The sequence below is a fragment of the Typopeltis vanoorti genome, chromosome 15 (genome assembly GCF_054136105.1).
Source record: "Typopeltis vanoorti isolate ZY-2024b chromosome 15, IOZ_Tvanoo_1.0, whole genome shotgun sequence".
NCBI lineage: Eukaryota > Metazoa > Arthropoda > Arachnida > Uropygi > Thelyphonidae > Typopeltis > Typopeltis vanoorti.
In genome coordinates this window covers 50039976-50067669 of record NC_143563.1, presented here as the reverse complement: position 1 = coordinate 50067669, position 27694 = coordinate 50039976, and the positions used below count along the sequence as shown (strand labels likewise).

At 36.2% G+C, this 27694-nt stretch overlaps 1 protein-coding gene across 1 annotated transcript in view; it reads left to right on the top strand.

The window, feature by feature from the left end:
• The window catches only part of LOC150098754 (ovochymase-2-like), a 115376-nt gene that overhangs the window by 62156 nt on the left and 25526 nt on the right, over positions 1-27694 (top strand). Inside the window, exons 9-10 of the mRNA XM_090405743.1 lie at positions 13099-13190; positions 15417-15682. Coding sequence (XP_090261869.1) covers positions 13099-13190; positions 15417-15682 — 358 coding nt within the window. The remainder of the gene's footprint in view (positions 1-13098; positions 13191-15416; positions 15683-27694) is intronic.

The window sequence follows — 27694 nt, the reverse complement described above, 5'->3', positions numbered from 1 at the left end:
AGAATGATAAACGTTTAGAAAATGAGCACGAGTTGATCTTCATCTCATCAAAATACAGAATGATTCGAAATTCAACTCGCTAAAACGTGAATGATGTGGGATGTTCATTGGCCACATTAGGAGAAAGGAGCAAATTTTACTGTATCAATTTTTTCAGTCATGCAGCATTACAAAACAAAGTGTTTATTCACCAAAATTACATAATTTTTATTTTATTTCATTATCGCTGTATCTAAATGTATAGATGATTGCTAATGTAGCAACAATATTATTTCTTCCACAGAACCTTTTAAAAATAAAGATGCTGTGGAGGAAATAGTATCAAAGAAATAAATGTAGAGCTACAGATAGGACATCAAGTGTAATGAAGAGGAGGAATACTTTACGCGCGCACACGCACACACACACACACACACACACACACACACACACACACACACACACACACACAGACTTGAAAACATTACCAAGTTATAGTAACGAAGATAACGTCTTGCCTGTTCCCTCATTTCGCATACTAGTTCATCGCATGTTTATTCTGTAAAGAGTTTTTTCCTTTGGAATTAAACCCGAACTAGCTGAGGCTTATGAGACAGTACATTAAGTCTTTTTTGTTTTTTATCTGCATGGGTTCTTCTAGCTGGTATAGTTGTTTTGACTGTTTAAAATACCGACATTGCTCGCTGGGATTTTCCGGCAGGAAAACCCATGGCACCTCTATATGATTATTATATCAGGTTTAGAACAATTTTCATGATGTCAGTCATTTCATTATCACGTGGAATGTTGCCAGGTTGAAAGTCCCAGTTTTAAGTATTGGAAAAGTCTTAAGGTATTGATACCAGTATCAATATCTTAAGACTTTTTTAATGTGACAGACAATTGTCCAGAACATTCGTCTAGGATCTAGTAGTCATGATTCCATGCATTTCCATTAGTGAGTCTAATCAAGAGCACTATTACTATTCCTATATAGGGAGTGGAAGGGAGGAAAAGTCTTTCCTTTTCATAAAGGTTCTTCTAAAATTCTAAAGTTACAGACCATTTTCACCATCTTGGGAGTGATGGTAAAAGTATTGGAAAAGTTTGTTAAAGACAGAAATCAAGAATGGGTGAATCAGAATGTGACACTAGGTAGGTGCCAAAATGGTTTGGTTACAGGTTGATCTTGCCTTTGTAATTTATTAACTTTTCATAATAGAATGACATTTGAGTTGGACATATGGCTACACAGGGTACTTCTGGATATTGCTAAGGCTTTCCACCGGATACCCCATGGAATATTGTTGCGCAAATTGGAGTAGATATGGACGAATACGAATCTGGTGATACTGATAAGATTATAGCTCAGGGCAGATACCAGAAAGTTGTGTATTGGGGAATAGAGTCTAGGATGAAGCAGATGACCAGGGTGTGCTTCTGGCTCTTTTTTTTGGGGGGGGGACTGTTATTGTTTAATTTGTACACAAATGATATAGGGCATGCCTTAAAGGAAGATATTCAGTTGTTTGCTGATGATGCAAAGTTGGGTAGCACAACAAAAAATCATTCTGATGTTAAGAGTTTGCAGGATGATTTAAATAAGCTGGTGAAATGGACAAAAGGTAATGGATGTCAGTTCAATGTAGAAAAGTGTAAAGTTATGCACAGTGTCGTAACGAGGGAGTGGCGAAAGTGACACCCGCCACGGGGTCGCAAAACGTAAAAAATAAAAAAATAATAATAAATAAATAGATATAAAAGTCCGCTATTTATTATTGTATTTTTAAATTTCGGCTATACGGTTTAGACACACAAATTCTGCAACTCATTTTGATGGGGTTAATATTAAGTATTTAACGTATTGGAGATAGTAGTATTTAGCTTGTTACATTTCAATTTTTCAAAATTTTTGTTATTTTTCGGTTAGGGTGACGCAAGTTAGACACTTGACACAGGCACTTAATATCCTCGTTACTGCCCAGGTTATGCATTTTGGGATTAAATGATTACCAGCTGTGTACTACATTGATGGAAAGGTACTCCAAGAGATTGATAATGCTAAGTATTTGGATGGGTTCGTGGATAGTTAGATGAAGTTCAGAGGACACATTGCTAAGGTGTCCAAGATTGCACATCGCATTACTTGCTTATTGAAGAACACACTAACATCCAGAGATAAAGAGGTTATTATTCCCCTTTATAAGGTACTGATACTTCCACATTTGGATTAATACGCTCAAGTCTGGTCATCTGGACTCCTTGGAGATTAGGAGGTTGTTGAGAGGGTTCAGAGGAGAGTGACTAAATTTAAGAGTGATGTAAAAAATGCTCCCTACATTGACAGATTGAGAACATGTGGATTGCAGAGGTTGTTAAAAGGCAGAGAAGAGGGGATATGATAGAAACATTTAAATTACTAAAAGAGTTTTACAAGATTGCTGCAGGGGAAATATTTCAACTGTATCATAGTGATGGAAGAACACGAGGTTACCCCTGGAAATTAAAAATCTCGTTCTCACAAGGTTTTTCGCCTGGAGGGTGTGAATAAGTGAAATGCGTTGCCTGAATCGGTCGTGAGTTCTTCGTCTGTAAATGAACTCAAGAAGAGATATGATAGATATTGTTTTGATAGTTTCGGTGTCCCGCGATGAGTCCACTCACGACCTGTTGATTGAACGTGAGGTGTGCTAAGCGCTGGGTGGGCTGAGTGGTAGCACACCTCACGTTCAATCAACAGGTCGTGGATACATTTCTCTTCTCTTCTTAGGAAAAGAAGAGAAATGAAATACATCGTAGTTGATGACAGGAATATCCTCACAGGCATTCATTCCCTCTAAATACATATCTGTTTCGTAACCATCGTAATTCATGATTGTAATGGGTAGTCACTTTACACTATTTACCGATACTTGTCCGAATACATTAGCGATTTACCACTGATACCAGCATTCGAACACAAATATCGGGTATGTCCACCTTTGGCTTCCGCTACGTTTGAAGGAATCTTTCCACCAATGTGTAGCAGATATCCAGTGGACTATTTCTCCATTCCTCGACTAAAGCAGCACTGAGTTCGAACAGCATTGAGTTCAAGGACTTGCTGCTCTGGACCTCAATCACCGCTCAAATTCGTTCCATAGGTATTCGATGGGATCAGGACTGTGCACAGTCAGGGCAATCGTTTAACATCCATCTCTTCATACCATTCTATAACAGCTGCAGCTTTGTGGAATGGGACATTGTCGAACTGAGAGTAAAATGGGTCTATTCCATAAAAATTCAACAGTGTAGGCAGCACCTTATTATCCAGAATATCAAGGCACCGAGCCAGTGATGCAGTTAGGGCTTTAGCCGCCCAGGGTGATCCCTGAGTTTGCCTCCCCTCTCAATACACACCAAAAATACTACAGAAAGTCAAAACGACGTACAAGAAAATAAATTAAGACACTATGTTTATTTTTGAAGTAAAATTTTAATTTTAACATTCTAAAATGTTCTTTTTCTTGCTTTTCTGTTAGCAAAATCGTCGATGACATTGTCGAAGTCTATTTCATAGTAATATAGGTAATTTTTAATCAATTTTAATTTAGAAAAACTCCTCTTATAACTAACAACACTTACAGCAATTATGAGGAAAATTCGCTGTAGTATTACAATAGTTGGAATTGAGTTATCGAGACTGTATTTTAGAATTAACTGCAAAAGTGCAAAAATGTTCAAAGTGCCGTCCGGGACGGACAGCCCCCTCCGACCCCCTCTAGCTACGCCTCTGCACCGAGCTGCCTTCATGGAACCATGGACAATGGTCAGCAGTCCCACTTCAACCTACCTGAATACACCCCACACCAATACTCCTCACAAAATATTTACTGTGTGTACAATACACTGTGGTAACGAGTGTTCATCAAGCTGCGTCTGCAACGGCATCCTGCCATCTGATTGGAAAACAGGTGTATCTTGATTAATCGCTCCAGAGCATGGTTTTCCACTGAGTGACATATTTGTGAACTGATCTGCTGTTCAGTTCACACGCTCTTCGCACTAGACCAGACGATCCGTCTTGTTTTTTTTTATTAGATGTTCGGCTTGTGTGCCGCTGCTCGTCCGTTGAAACTCAGTAAATGGAAGTCTTTTTGTACAGTATTAATACTCACGTGGTCTTATTTGCTCTCTAGACTTCATCACGGATGATCTGTCAATTGTAGCTAGTTTTTGCCTGCCACCCGTGTTTACACCATTCTGTCCTTATCAGTCATTTTCGGTGGCTATTCTGGACATTTTCCTGCAATAGTGATGAACGACTCCATTTGTTGATCACATTGCCAACCGTTGATTTTGGATGCTCCAGTTGATTGGAAATTGTATGGACATGCCACCAATGTGATATCCCATGATAAGAACTTTCTCTTGAAGTCACTGAGTTCACGTCGTGTTGCCTTACCACCTACATTCAACTGCTACGATGAAATACTGCATTCCACTCTCTTCACACCTGTTTTTATTTTATTAACAAACCGGTTATATTCCACAACTTCAAATAACAGGGATGTCCGTACAATTATTGATAGATAGTGTACTTGTTTTATACATTAATAAATATGCAGCAAACAACCATCGTAGTTAGAAAACAAAAAACCTTCCTTGCTACTTCTTCTTTCCCCACTTCGGCAGGCGCTGAATTTCTTTTTCGACAAATATATTTTTTTATTTTTTACTTCAGTTTGTCAATATGTCAGTTTGATTGCTCTTTTACTAGAAAAAGAGCAATCAAACTGACATATTTATTCTCTTACTCTAGCCTGGCGTCCTGTATGTTGAATATGCCTTTGTATTTAAGACCACTATAAATATTATGTGAAGAACAACGAGAACAAAATATCGTGAGTATCATCAAAATTATGCGTTTAAATTAGATTGACATAAGTCTGCATTATGCTTCCCCTTAAAAGACACTTGGGACATTATATTTAGGAATTATAAACACGTTAACACAAGAATATTTTTAATATTTGCCAGATATTTCAGTCTGAATATAACAGACTGTCTTCAGCGGCTACGTAGGAACTCTTTAAACAAGCTGGAATACTAACTCATCATTTAAAAATAGAACGAGCACCGTGATGCTACACTGCTACGCATTAAAAGAGGTAACATTTCATTAGCGTGATGACTAGGTTATAGGTACTAATTCATATAATAATCTTCATTTATAGGTAACATTAGACTAATGTTGGAATTAAAGTCTCAATTAAAAAACAAAAAACTTTATGTGTTATTCGGATTAAACTTTCCCATATTTTTGATAAGGATAGGCAGTCATTTCGGTTCAAGTTATGGCGTTGAATTAAGGCCTCAGCACTTTCGTTAAATAGGCATTGGAATTTGTGACGTTATCTGTGGAGAAGGTGGGTTCATTACAATCTTTTAATCTTATGGAGAACATTGATGTAGTCTCCCAATATATACTAATGTACTTCTAAAAGACTTTACAATTAGTTGCTAACATCTTGCGACAAGATGTTTTAAAATTATTTGATTTCCTGATGCACTCTGGATATTTCTTATGTTAAAACAAATTTTCCAACTAAGTAGAAGAAACGGCCATGGGAAGTCCACTTTCACCTGCTTTAGCCAACTTTTATTTAGAACATCTAGAAGACGTCCTGTTTTTATCTATATTCCCTCAGCCATCCTTTTGGGTAAGATATGTAGATGACATCTTTTCAATGTAGCCTCTTAACAGAGATTCCTTACCTTCCTTTTTATCTAGAAACAATTCCTTACATCTTCGTATCAAGTTTACCATGGAGATTGAAAAAGTCAACAAGTTATCCTTTTAGACATCCTCCTCATCCGTTCACCCTCAGGTATTCTAACAACAACAGTTTACAGAAAACCAACTTTCACTGGTCGTTATATTCTCAAGCAATCTGATCATCATCCCTGTCGAAAAACAGGAATCATAAAAGGCTTACTCCGACGAGCTAGAATAAACTGCTCAGCTCCTCATGAATTAGAGAATGAACTTTCAATTATGAAGCACGACATGAAATTAAATGGCTTCTCCAAAAAACGCACACAACATTTGTTCGATTCCTACAATCCAATGCAAAACAACAAAGAATCAATTCGTAGAGTTCAATTCCTTATATTCCGGGATTTCAGAACCCATTTCAACAATTCTGAAGAAATATGATTTAACAACCACTTATATCCCTATTAACAAAACATCCCTATTTTCACTCTTCTAAAGATAAAAGCTCAACAATGTCTCTGCCTGGTGTGTATAAAGTTCCTTGTAACTGGAACCTTTCGTATTTTGAACCACAGGACGCTCCATAGAAAAACAAATTCAGGATCATCAATCTTACGTTCTGCGTAACAAATCCGATAAATCTGGATTAGCTCAGCACGGAATATAAACAAGCCACAACACCCTCTGGCCCAAGACTTGCCTACTCCACAGATGCCGACAAATTCAAACGAATGTTTATCGAAAGTGCTGAAGCCTTACTTCAACGCCCTAACATAAATCGAAATGACTGTCTATCAAAAATATGGGAACGTTTAATCCAGATAACACATTAAAGTTTATTAGGGTTACCAAGTAATTTTATAAGCTTGGTTATTTAACTCCTAATCCCAAGTATGCAACAATTAAGTTTGCGCCTGAAACATAGTTTAAGTCTAAAGATGGTACAACACCAGGGCAACTCATTGGAAAGGTGGGTAAAGCTCTGATCACTATTCGTAGTATTTTCCCATAATGTAAAGCACATCTCACTAAAAGATGTATACTGCAATACATTATAGGTGGGGTCACTATCCAGACCGGTTTCAACCTTTTTTGAGGTCCCCTCAGTGAGTAGCTTGACCCTAAATACCAAGGTTTTAGTAATACAGAGACTTATCAACTTTACCTATAGAAGTTGCTGCAAGGTGTTTTTAATTTTAATAAGAATCTCTGGAGGAGATATAGATATATTTACCCACCTTTACAATGGGTTGCCCTGGTGTTGTACCATATTTAGACTTCAATTATGTTTCAGGCGCAAACTTAATTGTTTGCATACTTGGGATTAAGAGTTAAATAACCAAGCTTATAAAATTACTTGTAACCCTAATATACAGTATCCCCAAGATAAAAAATTAATTACATCTGTATCTCCTCCAGAAATTCTTATTAAAAATGAAAACGCCTTGCAGCAACTTCTATAGGTAAAGTTGATAAGGCTCTGTATTACTAAAACCTTGGTATTTAGGCTCTAACCGCTCACTGAGGAGACCTCAAAAAAGGTTGAAACCGGTCTGGGTATTTAGGCTCTAGCTACTCACTGAGGAGACCTCAAAAAAGGTTGAAACCGGTCTGGGTATTTAGGCTCTAGCTACTCACTGAGGAGACCTCAAAAAAGGTTGAAACCGGTCTGGGTATTTAGGGTCTAGCTACTCACTGAGGAGACCTCAAAAAAGGTTGAAACCTGTCTGGGAAGTAACCCCACCCATAATGTATTGCAGTATACATCTTTTAGTGAGATGTGCTTTACATTATTGGAAAATACTAAGAATAGAGATCAGAGCTTTACCTACCTTTACAATGAGTTGCTCTGGTGTTGTACCATCTTTAGACTTGAACTATGTTTCAGGCGCAAACGTAATTGTTTGCATACTTGTGATTAGGAGTTAAATAACCAAGCTTATAAAATTACTTGGTAACCCTAATATACAGTATCCCCAAGTTAAAAAATTAATTCCATTAAAGTTTGTTTTTTGTAAAATTGAGACTTTTTATTCTTACAGTAGTCTAATGTTATCTGTAAATTAAGATTATTATGTGAATTAATACTTATAAACTAGACAACACGCTAACGAAATTTTACCTCTCTATAATGCTTAGCAATGTAGCATCACCCGGCACGTTCTGCTTTTAATTGATCAATTGTAAGTATTCCAGGTTTCTTAAACAGTTCCTATGTAGCCACTGAAGAGAGTCTGTTATTGTCACACTGAAATATCTGGCAAATATTAAAAATAATCTTGTGTTAACGTGTTTATAATTCCTAAGTATGTTTACTCGCTAAATGAGAAATGTGATTTGTTCAAAACTTCCCTTTTTTATCACATTCCGTTTATTTATTTATGCCAACCTCGAATGTTGGCGACTTATGGCATATCAGTACAACGTGTACCTGAGTCAGCGATCAGCTAAATCAGAAATCCTGTTATGGAGAGGAAAGATCACTTGCTTTTCTTTTGTAGTAAGCAAGGTAACAGTGCAACATTTGAAGATAAAATCACCTTCAGATTACAGTTTTCTATCCCTCTGCAAGTTTCAAGCATTTATGATTTCAAAGAATAACTTACAGTCTCTTTACAGAAGTTACTCCAATTGCTGTAAAGAAATTGGAGTAATTTGTGCATTACTGTCTTTGTAGCACTAAAAAACCTGGATTTCGACTAGAACCTTGTTCTTCAACCTGTGGTCCGCGGACCGGCAGCGATTCGACCTAAATTTCCAAATAATTCTTCGTCTCTCCGAATCAACGCTCCAGTCACGTGTATCAAATTTTCTAACCTCTAAGCAGCAGCACATGTCGTATTAGCTAAAAATTGTAATTTTATAATATTGTATTTAATAAATAAAATACCACCTACATGTGTTTATGTTTCTGTCTTAGCTGTCAGCCGGTCCATGAAATATTTCTCCTATTTTCCCCGGTCCGCAGATGTAAAAAGTTTGAAGAACGCTGATCTAGATTATTCTGTTATATGAAATTGGATATTTGTGATAGGCTAATATTTTAATATTGGCACTTTCATCAGAATTGCTGTTCACTTTCAAAATTAATCCTCATTGTGACCTTTTCATCCATGAATTTAGGGAGATCATGGTCATCCATTGATTATCAAAAGTGACGAAAAATGGTACATTGCTGGAATAGCATCCATGGGAATAAGATGTCAAAAAGAGAGAAACTATAATGTAGATTATTATCCAGGAATTTTTACTAGAGTTTCCAGGTTCTATTTATGGATTAAGCAACATACCGAGGATGCTCCTCCCTGCAAGTACATTCTACCTCCTGTATTAACTAATGGACGAGGTAAATAGAAAATAGATGGAAGAAAAAGTGCGAGAGAAAGAGAGAAACAGATTACTTTGTGTCTTTGATAAGCTTGATGTTCTTGAATATAAAAGCTAATTATTTAAAGCATTTACTTTTTCTCATCTAATTATAATTGCAATTCATTAAAGAATTTTTATGTTTTCAATAGATGTTCCTGAATAACGATAAAATTGCTACCAACCAAATGGCTCTCTTGAATTACATATGAATAGAGAACTGTACACAGAGATGGATATGTGCATGCAGTGTGATGTTGAGCTCGGTTAGGCCTTTCCTGATGGGGTGATGGAGCATATCATTCCATTAGAACAGTTCGGGGTTTCACTGAACGCTTCACTGATGAGAATTTTTTATATCATTCTCGAGGATGAACAAATAACGTTAAGGCTACAGAATGGATAGTGGAGACACTCCACTTGACTTAACAAACCAGTATTTCGATGATTAAAATGACCATTTGAGTTTGAGGTGGGTGATTTGCAAAAGAAGTATGGATCGACAGTTGGCATTTTTGCATCTCAAATAATCTGAAGACAATTTGGATCATGACTACAGAAAATGGCAAAGCAAATCGACATGGGAGAGAACACACCCATGTAAAAACGCCATTTTTGCTGGAAGTTCCATAGAGAAATAAGCTATGTATATTTCCATAGTTTTATTGGAAATACAAACAATGAGAGACTACTGAGATTATTTTTATTATCTTTCTATCTAGTAGATATTATGAAGGTTTTGTTTAGGTTAATTTCATAGGTAATAGACATCTCAATGCGCTGAAGTTCATCACAACCCTTTGTTATGAAATCCTTTACTAATGTAAAAATGCTCAATGCTATCAGTGCGTGTGTTTGTGTGTATGTTTGTGTGTGCGCGCGCGCGTGGGCACGCGCACGTACATACTATGGTCCATTCCTCTTACTAAATTAAAGATCATGGTTATTCATGTAGATTAAAAAAGAATAACTCATAGTAGACAGGTTGAGAACAAGAACCAAAGTTATTTAAATTTTTAAATCCCACCTCATCCCAAGGAGAGTTTCGCGTGGAATCCTTAAGCACATTTATAGAAGTCGTTCTTCATTGTGATAATCTGCAGAATGTAAATCCTGTGATGTTTAAACAGACTTTGTATGTGGTTATAATGTAATCAGATGACACTCTATGACTTTTTGTTTAGTGATGAACTGATTTTCTTCTGGCTTCTTTTCGAATTCAGAAGAAAATCCCTGTGTAGCCTGTAGAAATGACGTTCGCTTTCATAATAATAAATTATGGAGAAATATTTGTTATAAGTTCGATTCTAGTTGCCGAATAGAAGAACTATTTCTAAACTTGTCTTGGGCAGGTTCCTGAATTATTGATCTGGGATACGAGCAAATAGGGTACTTCCATCCCAGAAACTCATCTCATGTTTTAAATATGGTATCTTTCAACCAAGGATGGATTTACAGAATCACCAGTATCTCTCCAAAATAGACTACAAAACTTCTCCTATTACAAAAAATGACACGTATGTCAGAGTTTATGACAGAATCCCCATACGCTTTCTCATTTAAGGAAGAAGGCACTCTAGAAATGAACAAAAGTTTTAGACAGTCAACATCTACAGATCTATAACTTAAAAATTCTAATCTCAACGATGTTTTCTTTAATGGTGTTCTGGTAATTTACTTAACTCCAGTGTAGCAATATATACACCTGCCTTTTTTTCATTAAAAACAACGCTGTTCTTTCATCCTCTCTTTTAATAATACCCACATTTCGTTTGCTAGGGATATGTTATTCGATGAAACACCACTTAACAAGTTGTTGAGTGGTGTTTCATCGAATTGTCGAATGAAGAAGACTTAAAGGGTTGGTTCTAATAAGGAACAAAGATTATGGAGCAAAGGTGTGACTGTGAAACGACTTGTGACACTACCTACCTACCTACCAATCTCTCCGAATATAAGAATCATCATTTACAAATAGAAACTTCTGAACAATTAAAAATTTCCCTCCTAGAATAACTCTAACTTCCAATCTTTCATAGTGAAAACAATTATCGCTTCCTCAAAATTCAAGTAATTATGTTTCTTTTTCTTCCAAGAAGTAACTTTGACTTGTAGCAACTGGTGATTCTGTAAATCCAACCCTGCCATTGAACAGTATTCTTACATTTGAGGTAATCTCATATGTAAGAATACTGTTCTTAGAAATCCAAAGCATACTCTAAAATCATGACTTGGTACAGGAGGGAATTAATTTGATGGAAAAAAGGCCTATCTCTCGCTAATTCTCTCCGGTTTTTTAAAGAATTTCAGCTTCTACTGTTTGCCTTCGCTTCAGATATTTCTATGGTCGCTTTTCTAATCACTGGAACTGGCATAGGTAATCTCTCACTCTCCTCGAATCTGTTAAGACACCTCATCATCATCATTGTTTCTTAAGTGTATTCAGAAAATATATTTTACTTCCTATCCCTTTGTTGATCTTCTTTGCAAAATCCTTAACCCCCGGATGTATTTCCTAAAGAGCTCGAATGGATTCCCGAAATCTAAATTTAACAAATTTCTTCTTTCTTTTCAACTTTCTGTCCATCCAAAGTATTATAGGGGATGAGATTACCGTAGTGGATAATTTGTTTACAGGCTGAATCTTCATGTTCGAACTAACTCGACTTCCTTAGAAAAAGCTCGACAGTATTCGAATCACTTTCCGGACTGGATTCGATCCGATGTTTTATTCCAACTCAAATGCTGTCCAGTTGTTCCTCTGGTTACAGAAACTTTATAGTTATTAAATTGCTTAACATCAAATAAAATGATTGTCTGGCTACTAAAGGTAGATCATTGCACAACACATAACACAACTGACTTCAAAGAAATGCATGTCTTAGAAAAATGCTTGGTAACGATAAATTTTGATAAAATTGGGAAATGTGCTGTTTAAATGAGAATTCTATACTCTATGACCGAATGAATAAGTTAATAAGTTACAGTTTGAGTTCTTCTGTAAAATAGCTCATGTTATATGCAGCTATATTCTAACTGTTATGCTTAACAAACAAAAATGGTGCGATGGGAAACAACAAAAGATTAATCTAAGATTTATCTTCCAGACGAAAATGTTAATATTTAAATCAGGTCTTTGGTATAATTTCGAAAGATGCCAAAATCAATCGCATCAAAGAAATTTTTGTACAGGAAGATTATTAAAATTCGTACTCACAACGTATGAAGTGCTAAATAAAATGTTTGTATTACTTTGCATAACATTAAAAATTTTCTTTCTCTCAGAATGTGGAATAGCAAATAGGCGTCCAGAAGCGCCAGTTTATGGTTGGAGAGAAACCAAGCTACTTGATTATCCTTGGATTGTAAGATTTCTATTATTTTCTTTTGTTTTTTCTTAAGTTTAAAGATTCATGCAAAAAATGTAAAAAGTAATATATTCAAATATAAAAAAAACATAATATTTAAGTAATTATTAAGTGTATATAATGTTCTATAAATAATAATTAAAAACGTAATCCTCCAAAACCTATATCACTTCCTTTTTCCCTGTCTATCTTTTTTTTTTTTTTTTTTTTTTTTTTGAAAACAACTAGTAGAGAGCTACCACTGATCTGGAGGAAATTTCTAAAATTTCCACATCTTGCAACGGAATTTCTTTATTACTATTTTTTTTCCTGACTATCTGGAGTTAATACATTCCTATTTGTATTTCTTTGGAGATTGATTAATCCTGACATCTGCAGAACAAAAATGGTGATTGAAACTGGTAACTCATTTGCCTTTTACTTAGTCCAATTTATAATGAGATTCAAAACATTTTCTGTTCTGTTCAGTTATTTAAACTCAGACTAAGATTGCAGAGTTCCCTTTCATTTTCTTCTCACCGACAATTTCAATTAAACAGAATGCCCTTAGTTGCCTTTCTATTAACTATTCCTGAAACTTTCTTTACGATATATTTGGAACGATTTTTAAATACTCCTCTGTTATAGGCTCGTATCTCCTACAAAAAGGAAGTTCTCGGTGGAGGAGCATTGATTAGCAATGGACACGTCCTTACAGCAGCGAGCATATTTACCGATAGGTGAGTTGTAGAAACCAGTACTGAAATTATGGCACATTTCTCTAGAATCTTATAATTTATATATAACATATCGTAAAATTATGTAAGTTAGCTCAATGGAAGTGGCGACTGCATCCTCTGCACTTGGCATCACGAAGTCAGACTACACTTCGAGTCTAGTCACTAATTAGAGGAACTTTTTCTAAGCCTTTCTTCAACCTGTTTCCGAGTTAGTCGATCTCTAGCACAGGCAAGTGGGTTTTTCTTCCCGTAAACTCAAGAAAATCGAACGTGGAACCCATATTATTTCAGACAACAATATATCCTGTTAGCGTTAGGTACCAAGAGACGGCAGCACTTTTTCCGGTCTGTTAATCGGTGACTGCCTGTAATTAGTGCTAGACATGGGCCAGCTATCTCTGATTGCCTACCGGTGGAGATTGAACTGTTCGCTTAGTCTGCGAAAGTTAAATAGGGTTTAAAGGCCTCATCAATCCCTATAAGGGAATAGAAGATGTCAAATTATAATTATTTTTATTATTTTACTAAAATTATATAATTAATTCATCCATCCATCTATTCATCCATTCATCTTTTCTTTCTGTCGTTATGCTGTCATGGTCAACCTATTTAGATGCATTTGAATCTGCTTACTGTTTATGATAATGTTATTAATACTATTTGCAATGTCTGCCATGTAAATTGCATGCTCCCTTTTGCAAGTTTGATATGATAAAGAAGACTGATAGAAAATGTGATAGTTCTCCGAAACATTCTATTGAAATTGTGTGAGGAATCCGAAACATCATAAAAGTGCACGAACAAAACATATACCTACAGAAGAGGAACAAAATTATCCACTTTTCATGAAATCATAGTAGCAAACACATTGACTTCATTTTCAATGACTTCATGACCCTTATGCCTCTTAGAAATTCTGTAGAGATTACTCGTGCATTGAAATTCTGATGCTGTGTGGGTTGGCGGGAGAAATGTCAGTTCACCTCCATATCTCAACCAATTAAGGCGCCTCAGTTTCACCCATGATATCCAATATTTCGTTATGGAATATCGTTCTACGAACTTTTTTGCCATTTATGGCTTACAGATATTGAAATGTGTCTACGATATGCAAACATGATCAGTTTCAAATATCGACATACCATTTTATTGTTTTAAATTTCATTAAACATGAAAACAAATCAAGGAATATTGCTGTTTTCATCTATATCAAAGGGTAACCAAACAAAACGTTTCTTGTGAATATCTTCAAGACTAGGCACTTGTGTATATAGAGTGCAGCTGATTTCTTTGCTCACGTCGGGGTATGATTATAGATTTTCTCTTCTTTCCCAGGAGAGACAAACATGCTACACATCACGGTTTTTGTGAATAGATCATAATGAACTGAATGAATGCAGAGATCTAGCATCCAAAGCAATTTCCAAAGAACATCCTAACATATATTGTTCGACTAAATAATTCTAAATCGCTGTTGCACGTGGTTTTCCATGTATTACATAATAAGGTTGAAAAGGGAATTATTAATAACCATATATTATTATTTATGAAAATCGCCACTTTGTTTCAGTTGGAAGATTTTCAAAATCATTTTGAAAATTTGTTTCTGAGCGATATGGTATTTTCGAAATGGTTATCCCAATGAATTTATTTATATCTTATTTTTATTATTTCTTTTATATACGTAACCATAGATTTATTATTACTTAGAATCAAATTTTATTATTCGTTGGAGTATAAACATTCAGTAACTACTTAATTCAGAAACGTCAACCAATATTTTATGGTACTTTGTTTTTAGTTTTCAAATCCGCTGTGGTTTTCTTGGCTTCTCTTCCTTTGATAAACAAAAGCATTCGCAGGTATTTCCAGCCCATGACGGAAATATTTCTCACTTGCAGAATAGTTGGCTTGCAATGAAAATCCTTCTGTTATTTGTTCTGAATCGTTCTGAAATATCCGATCAGTTCAATGAATCACAAAATTCAATTCATGCCGTATTTCTGAAATCCTTCTGGACGATATCAGTGTTGTGGCTGGCCGCATTACTTTAGAAAATAAGTTTTCAAATGAATTGCAATCTAATTTGTCTAATTGAATCATTTTTTTTAATTTACAATTTTCAAACTTTTCTTATTTTCACTTAATTAGAAACTGACATCACGTTATTTATTTTATCTAAATAACAACGTTTAGCAGTGAGTACAGTTTTTGTTTCATTTTTAGGAAGAACGTTTTGTCCGTTCCTGATGACGTCTTTGTGTTCATAGAAACACGCGGTCGTGGAATAAAGATTAGAGCTGAAAAAATTTCCTTACATGAAGGATTTGGTGAACCTTCTCCTTATGACAATGATTTGGCTATAATAGAATTACAAGTTGAAGTTATTGGACTCGATGATAAACTTAATCCAATTTGTTTACCTCACTCAACAGATAAATATGATGCTGGTGATAAATTCATTGAAGTAGGCTGGGGATGGAAGACAACGAGTAAGTTTAATCTCCATATTAATAATTATTAGTCATTCGAATGTACGTTTCCATCAAGCATTTTTAATATATTTTATGAATGAAAGTTTATATAAAAGGAAAGTTCAATTTCCTAAACGAATTTTTATTTAGGAAATTGAAACACTTTAAGATTAGTTTTTAAAAATATCTAACACAATACACTCTTTTAAGTTATTTGTGAGTTTTGTTACTTCATGAATATCGATAAAATGTATTTCCAATATAATGGACCAACAGCAAATTAGAGAATCGTTGGATGAACATTTCCTTCATCAGTGGATTGGTCTTCGTGGACAAGTTGAGTACTCTGCCAGATCATGTGATCTTACTCCACTGGATTCTGTCCTCAGGTCCCCCATAGGGAAATATATGGTGGAGTAAGACCCAAAAACAACTGATGTGAACCATATTGTGCACAACGGACTATTGAGCAACTTGACATCTAAATGTGTGTGTGTGTGTGTGTGTGTGTGTGTGTGTGTGTGTGTGTGTGTGTGTGTGTGTGTGTGTGTGTGTGTGTGTGTGTGTGTGCGTGCGTGCGTGTGTGCGTGTGTGTGTGCGTGCGTGCGTGCGTGCGTGCGTGCGTGCGTGTGTGTGTGCGTGCGTGCGTGCGTGTGTGCGTGTGTGTGTGTGTGTGTGTGTGTGTGTGTGTGTGTGTGTGTGTGTGTGTGTGTGTGTGTGTGTGTGTGTGTGTGTGTGTGTGTGTGTGTGTGTGTGCGTGCGTGCGTGCGTGCGTGCGTGCGTGCGTGCGTGTGTGCGTGCGTGCGTGCGTGTGTGGGTGTTATTCCACGAACAGGGGATAAAGGATTACACATCGCCAGACATGATTTTGCTTGTATATAGTATATAGTATCTTGGAATCTAAAGTAACCGTACTTGATGCAATGGGTAAGTAAGGCCATCTTTTTTTTTTTTTTTTGGATAACGTGTCATGGGTAGAGTTATGCCTCCGTCTGTTGGGATATTAGTGAACAAGGAAATTATGTCGAAGCTAGCCATGATTTCATCTTCATTAACTGTCACATCCTTGATGTACGAAACAAAGTCCGCTGTGTTACTGATAAAGGATGAAGACTTGCCTGAAAAACATTTCAGGTATTTTGCAAAATGTTTAAAAAGTTTGTACGTCGAAGAATCCCTTCCACAATACTTTCCACAATGGGACTTGGTGGGGTGTTTTCCTTATGGATTTTTGGAACTCCATATATGTGCGGAATAAGAAGATGGAGACAGCGTAGAGACAGGCGAACGTTTCGAGACAGTTCAGTGGTAGTTTTCAATATGTCGTTGGTACGATTTTGAAGTTCTCGATTTGGAACACCCTCAAGTATTGAGTAGGTATCACATTGTTCTAATTCAATCATCTTATTTTCGTAATCTTCAGAGTTGAGGATAACTGTTGCATTGACTTTATCTGCGGGATGGATAATTATATCTCTGTTATTTTTTAAACTCTTAATTGCTTTGCGTTCTGTGGAAGAAATATTATCAGCGGGGGGTTTTGCGTTATTGATAACAAAGATGGATTCAATACGCACAAGTTTTGCATCGTTTGAAGGGAGGAATGAAGTAAATTTTTCTATTTTGGTAAGGAGTGATTCTTTTGGGATAAAGTTCGCAGAAGGAATAAAAAGTAGACAGCTACAAAGGATGCTTTTTTATTCGTCTGAAAGTTTGTGAGAAGATTTGTTAATTACGACTTTGTCAAAGAATATGTGGGGTTTTGAGAAGTTCCTATTATTTTGTCCTCATTGTAATGTTTCAAATTTTCTGATATGATTTACTTTTTTATCATATTGTATTTGGGATGCTTGAGATTCACAGTTCATATTAAAGATATGCCAACTCGCATTAACTAAAGATGCTTCTAATATTTGAGCTAAAGTTCTTTTTTTTGGTGAACAGAAAAGCGAGAATACGTTTTGTATTGGAGATTCTTTCAGACAGGAAGTCTAATTTAGCTTTATGATAGACTCTCCTCGCACGTTCTGTTGTTATATTCTCTTAAAAGGGAATTTATTTAGGAAAGACAGCGTGGAATTTCCAATGTTTTAGAAATACTGACCTCTTGATACTTAGTCCTATCCTCCTCAGTGTTTTCTTGAAGTTTCTTTTTGTATGAGTAATAGAAGCCTCGTCATGAAAGCTATAGATGTATGATGATTAATTGATTCGGTTGAAATACATATTGTAAAAAATAGAGTTGAATGACTTAAACCGAGATTTAGGTAAAAACGGGGTGTAATAGTATAACACGACTAGTTTCTGCTTATAACAGCCTTCATCAGGTGACATAATAAAAGAAAAGAAAAAACACTAAACACTGACTGTCAAAAAAACTATGAACAACTTAGAGTGTCTATATACATGATTAGCACGAAAACGTTGTGGTTGTATTTAAAGCTGTTCTTTTGTTTGGTGACTGTTGGGAGAGAACGTGCTTGCAGCATCTTGTGAACGCCAGTACATGATTAATGCTGAATGACTATCTGGGAGGTTCTAGCTCAAGTTATTATTTTGATTTTCATCTAAATTTAGATGTTATTTTGTCGACATCCAACTATAAGATTGACAGCCGAGCTTGAAACTGATAGTTCCCTGCCTTTTCTAGATGTAAAACTGACCCGCTCTGCTGGTAAACTTAAAATTTCGATATATAGAACGTCTACACATACCAACAGATATTTTCATAATCAGTTCCATCACTTCCGTGCCCCAAAACGTTGAATAATTTCTACCTTGGGACATAGAGCTCGCTCTCTTCTTGATGACCCAAATGAACTTCAAAAAGAAATCAACTATCTCAAAACTACTTTTGCACTTAATGGGTATTCCAAATGAATTATTGAAATAATGCTTTTTAATCCTCCTAATCATCACACAGTAGAAATAAATACATTTAAAGGCAATATATCTATTCCTTACATAAGTTCAGTTTCACAAAAACTAGCCAATATTCTAAGAAAATACAATATCAGAACTTTGTTCACTCCACTTCCAAAACTCCCATCCTTAATAAGCCACCTAAAACCTTGTAATAATCATCTTAAATATCCAGGTGTGTACAAAATATGGTGTGAATGTGATGTTCCTTATTTTGGCCAGACGGACAAATCTATTGAATTACGTATGGAGGAACACATGAGGGACATTGCTTAAAGACAGCGAGCCAGTGGATTATTTAGTCATATCCTTTTCTCGGATAATCCTAATGATGAAAACTCAAGTCATACAATTCGTTAGGACAGATCTACGAACATCTTTCGTTGCCATGATGAATTGGAGAGAAAAATCGTAGACCCTAGGGAAATCATGCTCAACCCAGAACATCTAAATAATAACTTGAGCTAGAAACTCCCAGATAATCATTCAGCAGTAATCACGTACTGGCGTTCACGTGATGCTGCAAGCACGCACTCTCCCAACAATGCACCAAACAAAAGAACAGCTTTAAATACAACCACAACGTTTTCGTACTAATTATGTATATAGACACTTTATGTTGTTCATAGTTTTTTTGACCGTCAGCGTTTAGTGTTTTTCCTTTCAGTTATTATGTCACCTGATGAAGGCTGTTATAAGCAGAAACTAGTCGTGTTTTACTATTAAACCCCCTTTTTTACCTAACTCTCGGTTTAAGTCATTCAACTCTATTTTTTACAATATGTATTTCAACCGAATCAATTAATCATCATACGTCTATAGCCTTCATGGTGAGGCTTCTCTTACTCATACAAAAAAAAAAAAACTTCAAGAAAACACTGAAGAGAATAGGACTAAGTATCAAGAGGTCGGTCTTTTTAAAACATTGGAAATTCCACGCTGTCTTTCCTAAATTTATTTCCTTTAAAGAGAATACAACAATAGAACGTGCGAGGAGAGTCTATCATAAAGCTAAATTAGACTTACTGACTGAAAGAATCTCCGATACAAAACGTATTCTCGCTTTTCTGTTCACCAAAAAAAAAAAACTTTAGCTCAGATATTAGAAGCATCTTTAGTTAATGCGAGTTGGCATATCTTTAATATGAACTGTGAATCTCAAGCAGCCCAAATACAATATGATAAAAAAGTAAATCATATCAGAAAATTTGAAACATTACAATGAGGACAAAATAATAAGAACTTCTCAAAACCCCACATATTCTTTGAAAAAGTCATAATTAGCAAATCTTCTCACATACTTTCAGACGAATAAAAAAGCATCCTTTGTAGCGGTCTACTTTTTATTCCGTCTGCAAACTTTATCCCAAAAGAATCACTCCTTACCAAAATAGAAAAAGCTACTTCATTCCTCACTTCAAAAGATGCAAATCTTCTGCGTATTGAATCCATCTTTGTTATCAATAACGCAAACAACCCGCTGATAATATTTCTTCCACAGAACGCAAAGCAATTAAGAGTTTAAAAAATAACAGAGATATAATTATCCTTCCCGCAGATAAAGGCAATGCAACAGTTATCCTGAACTCTGAAGATTACCAAAATAAGATGATTGAATTAGAACAATGTGATACCTACTCAATATTTGAGAGAGTTCCAAATCGAGAACTTTAAAATCGTACCAACGACCTATTGAATTCTACCACTGAGCTGTCTCGAAACGTTCGCCTGTCTCTACGCTGTCTCCATCTTCTTATTCCGCACATATATGGAGTTCTAAAAATCCATAAGGAAAACACCCCACCAAGTCCCATTGTGGAAAGTATTGTGGAAGGGATTCTTCGACGTACAAACTTTCTAAACATCTTGCAAAATACCTGGAATGTTTTTCAAGCAAGTCTTCATCCATTATCAGTAACACAGTGGACTTTGTTTCGTACATTAAGGATGTGACAGTTAATGAAGATGAAATCATGGCTTGCTTCGACATAATTTCCTTGTTCATTAATATCCCAACAGTCGAAGTCATAACGTTATTCAAAGACAAGTTACTCACCCAAAAACATGTTAGCCTTTCTTACTCATTGCATCAAGTTCAGTTACCTTAGATTCCAAGATACTATATATATATATATATATATATAGAAGCAAAATCATGGTCTCGCGATGCGTAATACTTTATCCTTCCCCTGTTTTAAAATAGAAAGTTTTTTAACTTGGGTATGATTTTTGATCATATATGTATTTTATATATATCATATATATATATGATATATATAATGAATCTATATATATATATATATATATATATAGAGAGAGAGAGAGAGAGAGAGAGAGAGAGAGATTTTTATACGTAACAGTCTTATGTACAGGATTAACCGGTTTTGGGTTCTCTGCAGTCAGGCAGAGAAGTTGAATGCTCATACCCTTCTTCAAGTATGTTACATCAAAATATCAGTTATAAGCTGAATGACAATTTTTTCTTTTAAATTAAAGCTGTTAACATTTATTTTGAAATAATACTGTATAAGAACATGAAATCTGACATATTGTTATGGAAAAACATAACAATAACTCTACTATTTACAAGGGGATGAGAGCTGCTAATTATTCCCACTGTTGAGCACAAAAATATCTTTCTTCTCCCTTTCTTTTGGAAATGGCTGGTGTGTATTGATGTCACTTCTATGCTGTAAAGTGGACTATGATGCAGTCTACCTGCTCAGCCAGGATTGATTCCGTGGATTCCAGTCTTGGTGGAGACAATCTAGGGTATTGTTTTGCCTGTGGTGGTGATGACCGTGTAGGATCCGACTTCTCACCTTTTGTTTGAACGCCGAAAGGAGTTGGTCTGCTGCCTCTCTCTCTCTGTGAAATTTCTGTACCGTCTGGTCTTGAGTGTCTGGGGTAAAAGCTGTATATTACAGTTTTCGCAGTGATGAAGTGGTAATTGCAGAATGAATGATTATTTGCCTCTGCATGGACGAGATTGAAATACTCCTCTTTTGCATGAAGATCACCACAAGTTAGAGATGCCATTTCCCGAGACATTATATTTAATTAGTGTTGACTGGGCATTCCAAGTAGATATGCTGCATTCCTGGTCTGTCGCAGAACAGGCAGTTATCTGTGACATCTGAGTTACATTTTAGTAATATATTTGGAGTGGGTAATACATTGCGCCACATTCACCATTGAATATCTGATCGGGTTTGATGGCCCTTGTGCGATATGGTAGGTCCCAATGAAATAGTGTTTGATGAGATGATGCAGGATTTTCCAATAAAATGCTTTGGTTCTACTTTTGTATTAGAGTGCTGTAGACTGTTGGTGTTGTGGGTATAAGTTTCTCCCATTAATTATTAGTTTTTATCAGAAAGACAGGCGCCGGATCGGTAAAGATAGGAAGATATTTTATACTTGGTTTTTAATCCTTTTCCCAAGTAAACAAAACAATGTTTTCCTTGTGAAATGTACAGGGCAGCTACAAATTAACTTTCCTTCTTTGGAAGTATCTGTGTTTATTGAGACATTCGAACTCATGGGAAGACGAATTCCGCGAAAAAAACATTTAGTACCAAAAGTCGCCGATAGGGGAAATTTTGGCTGGGAGGAGACGAAAGCATCAAGTATTTGCAGTAAACGCAGGTAAAAAGGATTATGCAAATTTTATCGTGCGTATGAGACAAGCGCCACCAATTCCACTTAATAATGGATTGGGGAGGGTCAGGCAGTTATTCGAATGTCTGAAGATTTGTGTTCAATATGCTACCTTTTTTTTTATTATTATCCCATGGTATAATTACACCGGATCATAGAAATCAAGTTCATGTATTTTATACAGCATCTTTTCTGGGTTGTTATACAGTTCACATTTGGAAATATTCATAGAGTTTAGCAAATGCATTGGTGATGCTTCCTCGATGTTACAGATTTTGCTGGTGGGGAAGACTTTTATGCCATTGCTAAACTTGATTGGTGTTGTGTGGCCGGTCTTGAGGCGAGAGATCATGGTAGTGGCACTACGATTAAACTTGGAGTTGATGGTAGCTCCTGGATTTTCAGCTGAGTACCAGTGGTGATTAATGTCCTTAAGAATTGTTCTTTTTGTTTTCTTTTTGGGAGGTTTTAAAAAGATCGAAATCTGTGGTATCACTTGATGTTGCAGCCATTTTTGCTACTTCATCTGCAGTTTCGTTTCCCTTTAATCCCACATGGGATGGGATCCATTGGAAGATTATTTCGGAATCCTTATGTGGTTTGTTTATGTTTTTTCTATGTCTAAGTATTTCTTGATGGCTAGCGTAGCAGTTCTTAATAGCTTGAAGGGCTGCTAAGGAATCTGTTAAAAATGTAAACTCCTAATATTGCAAAGCTGCATTAATGGCTATTAATTCTGCATGGTATGAGTTGCATCCAATACTGTTAGTTGTTTTTAGTTCTATATTATGAAAGCCATAGATGAGTACGGTACTCTCAAAATTGCCATTTGGATTTTTGTAGCCATCTGTGTAGATCTTTGTTGAGTCAGGTCCATATTTCATTATTTTTTGAAAGGGCTAATAATCTCAAGATTTCAGGGTTTTCTAGGCTTTTTTTTCTCATGTTTCCCTCTTTCAGAGAAAAAAACTATATTTTTCCTGACTTGATTTGGAGGAAATGCTGGGTAGTCGACTATTTTATTTGGACAATCCAAGGGGATTTTATTTTCTATGATTTCATGCATTGTTGATTTCTTCTGTATTTTGTTTGTTGGTTTCCAGTTTTTAAAAGTTCACTTGTTCGATGATGTGCAAGGTTGGCTCTTTTTTCTACAAATTTGGTAAGATTTTTTTACCAAATAATTTTTAAAGGAACAAGGTCGGATTTTTCCAGGAGTTGTATTCCTTAGTCCACATATGATTTTAGCTGCATTTTTCTGAATTTTTATGAGCTTGTCTAAACTGGTTTGTGATGTTTGCATCCAGATTGGGGAAGCATATTCCATTATGGGACCGATAATAGAGGTATATGATACTTTTAAGGTTTTAGCATCGGCTCCCCCCCCTCTTTACCTGAGATACTTTTCATGATATTTAGTCTTCTTTTTGCTCTGACTGCAACATCGTTGGTATGGCTGAACGATGGATCCAGAGTAACTCCAAGGTATTTGACTGTTTAGCTTAATCTTTGGTCTCCACTTTCTGAGGTGGTTATTAATATTCAAAACACAGATTTCTGATTTGGTAGGGTTAATATTGATTTTTTGGTTTTCACATGCATCCTATAATCCTCTAATAAGCATCCTACCTTGCCTTAACATGTTTTACTTGTTATGTTGTTTTACCTTAAACAGAGCAATGCTGTAACGGCCCTACGGGAATTTAAAAGTTTTCATTGCCTGCATACGGGTCTAACGTCAGCTGTAGCACTGAGAGCAATGACTAAAGTTTGAAGAGAGTGGATCACTATGACTTAGACCTGGCAGAGGACGGAAAGCAGTGCAAGAATGAAATAGTAACAGACGTTGCGACTGTGGTGTTTGACGACACAGGGACCAGTACTGGTCCAAGCGCACGTGCCATAGCTCTGACACTTGATATGGCTTATGGTACTGTCTGAAAATCTTGTCGAAAATGCTTCGTTTCTATCCGTATAAATTCAGTCGTGTGAAAGCACTAACTAGATTATTATAAGCGCATGAGCTTCGTGCTAAAGTTTCTTTCCCGAATGGTGGTCCACAGTGACTGGCCTTGGAGAATGTTGTGGGGTGATGAGGCTCATTTTTATCTGAATGAGTGGGTGAACACTCCCAACTGCAGAATTTGAGTATTTGAATATCCCCAAGCGATCCAGCAAGTACCCCTGCATTCTCCAAAAGTATCTGTATGTTACTTTTGGAGAATGCTGGTGCGTGGTGTAGCTTCACATCCCATTTCATAATAGGACCATCGTTTTTTGACCGTATTACCACCACCACAGCTCTAACCTGCTCGATTACTGGAGAGATTTATCGACTAATGCGGGAAAATTTTGTCATTCCTGCATTGCAACAAAGACAATGTTTGGACTCCATAATTTTTATGCAGCATTGAGCACGGCCACACATATTGAACGTTCAATACCGCGCCTTTTACGCCAATATTTCAGAAATGAGGAGGTTAGCAGTCAGCATGGCCGCTTCGATCCCCGTATATCACATAGATCACATTTGTGTGGTCTATGTGATCACACAGCATTGATGGCATTTTCTACTTGCATGTCTTGATGGAAAACATAAAACGCACTGTTATGAACATCCATTTCGACTCCTTACGCTCAACTGTAGAGCATGTCGCACACTGGATGCAATTTATTGTACTCAAGAAAAGTCAGCACATTGAAGATCGTGTATGTGGTCCAGTGGACCCTCATTCTGATGAATAAAACATTATTTAATGTGAGTTCAATCAGTACATTAATTTATGTGTCTCTCACAAGTTATTGTTTTAGTTTAATTATTATTATTCTCATTATCATTGTAACGCCCCACATAACCTAGAATGAGTGACTCTGCTGTCTCTTACACAGTCGAAATATTATTATTCCATTTTATCTGCCTTTACTGTAATAATCCCCTCGTTTTTGGCTTTGGTACTAAATCTTTTTTAGCGGAAATCATCTCCCGATGCCTTCAAAAGTCTCAATATAAAATTTGGTCTCATTTCATTTATTGGTTTTAGCCAGTGATGCCTCCAAAGAGGGAGAGTTATTTTATGGCCATCCTGTATATTCACGTCCGAGCTACTTGTATATAGAGTCTAAGGAATTTATATCACTTGCCTTAATATGTATCCATAATGCAAAGTATCCTCCTCCCTTTCTTGCATGTGTAATGACGCATAATGGGAAGGGTCACTAACCAAACTGGTTTCGACTTTTATTAAGGTCTTATCAGTGGGAGCCAGACCCCGGAGAGATACCAAAGTTGAAGTAATGCACAAGTCATATCTCATATAAAAGTTGACAAAAGGTGCCTGAGCTTCTAAATAAAAATTTCTAGACGAGAGAAAGATGGAGAAAGAAAGAAGGCAAAAAACGTCTACTCACACACACGTCTTGCTAATAAATTAGTTAACTTAAATTGGGATCTCTGACTGTTGATAACACCTTTTCTCCTTTTCGTGATTGCGCAGTGAATACCATCATAAATAAATGTTATCTGCAGATTTAACAAACATGTTTATTTAAAAAAAATCATTTTTTATATGGAAAATGGGGCTATACCGGCCTCTAACAGTTGTTTTATTTATAATGCTCCTGCTCCTGAATGATAATTGCTTCTGATCTATTACAAGTACGAATCTTGTGAAACTATTGGAATACAGGATGAAAACTGAAATGAAACGTTCAAGCTCACATGCAGTCCCTATTTTTTTTTCCTTTCTTGGAGGATTTCTTCATTTCTATTTGTTTCTATAAATTGAGTTTTAACGTTCTCTTTAACATATCGCAGTTCATTGATTCTTGTAATTAAGAAATGCATCGCCAAATTACATGATGGGTATTAAGCAAGTAAATACGAGTATTATGGGTGACCTTTATTATTATTATGATAGCATTGTTGGTTAGGTAGCAGAAAATTTGACGATAAGAACGAAGGAGACTTTATTGAACTGTTAGTCAACTTTCTCAATCAATGTGGAAACAGCAATACGGCGACAAGGAGTGTTACATTTCCTCAAAGCATTAGAAGCTGTCTCAGTTGAAGATATGACTGTTTTGCTGAGAGTGTTCAGGTTGCTAACTTGGAAAGTAATCAACTATGCTGACGCGATTGTTCATATAAGGAGTGCTCGCTTCGCTACGATCTCTCATCCTGACATTGTTACATGGTGCACAATGTTGCTACTATATTGGATGAAGAGATAAAAGCACATAGAGGGTTCTAGAGCTGTTGCATACAGTAGAGCAGAATTCAGAAATTAGGACAGATGGGATGTCAGCATATATGCTAAAGAAATGTTCAACCGAACTGACTAAGGTGGCTGTTGGACAGGTATCAGAAAGTGTGTGTGTGTGTGTGTGTGTGTGTGTGTGTGTGTGTGTGTGTGTGTGTGTGTGTGTGTGTGTGTGTGTGTGTGTGTGTGTGTGTGTGTGTGTGTGTGTGTGTGTGCGTGCGTGCGTGCGTGTGTGCGTGCGTGCGTGCTGCGTGCGTGCGTGCGTGCGTTTCCTCCCAATAGTAACCCTACTAGGAGGTAATTTATTCCTACATGCTCCATTGCATTACATTGCTTATATTACATGTAGCTTACAGTACTGATATATATTTCTCTTTATATTTTTGTAATTATGAAAATTTCAATTTTCATATTTACATTTATACTTTTATATAAACATATATTAACACTATACTTTATAATCCACATAATATCAGTATTTATGTTAGATTACAAGGATTGAAAGTTGATTTTATTGGCAAATTTAATTAATTCTATGTAATACTTTTCGATAAGTCTCTGTCTTGACACTAGCCACTTGTCTCCGGAAGTAATGACGTGTTGTATTAGGGGCATCGGGATGGAGACCAATAGCTGACATTCGTAAAGTATGTAGTTAACTGTCTGTTGAAGGTGTGGACTGCAAATACACGATGGCGATTCCAGAATATGGAATCTCTGTAAGTAGTGTCTTCTGTGCCCCGTTTGTAGCGTGGTTAAACATAGAGAAATGGCGTATTTTTTCAGCTGGAGTGTGCTTCTGATGCTAGGAAAGAATTCTTTTGTTGTTAATCCGTTTTTTGATGTTTTCCATTCTTCTTCTTCTTCCCACATGTCTATTCTTTTCTCATCTGCAAGTGTTTTATAGCAGATTACGATTATATCTGGTAACTTTTTTTCTAGCCGTTCATTTAAAGCTGATTCTTTAGCCAATTCATCCGCTCTCTCGTTTCCTGCTGTTCCTGTATGGGTTCTGCTGTTCCACACAGCAGAACTTTATTTCTCATCCCACTAGAGTGAGATTTCGAACCAGATTTCTTGTCTGTCCTATCAATGCAATATGGTTGTTCTGGTTTTTTAAGCCATCTATAGTGCTTCTACTCTCGCTGTAAATTGTTGCTGTCTTTTGCTGAGAGGTATTGAGTTTTAA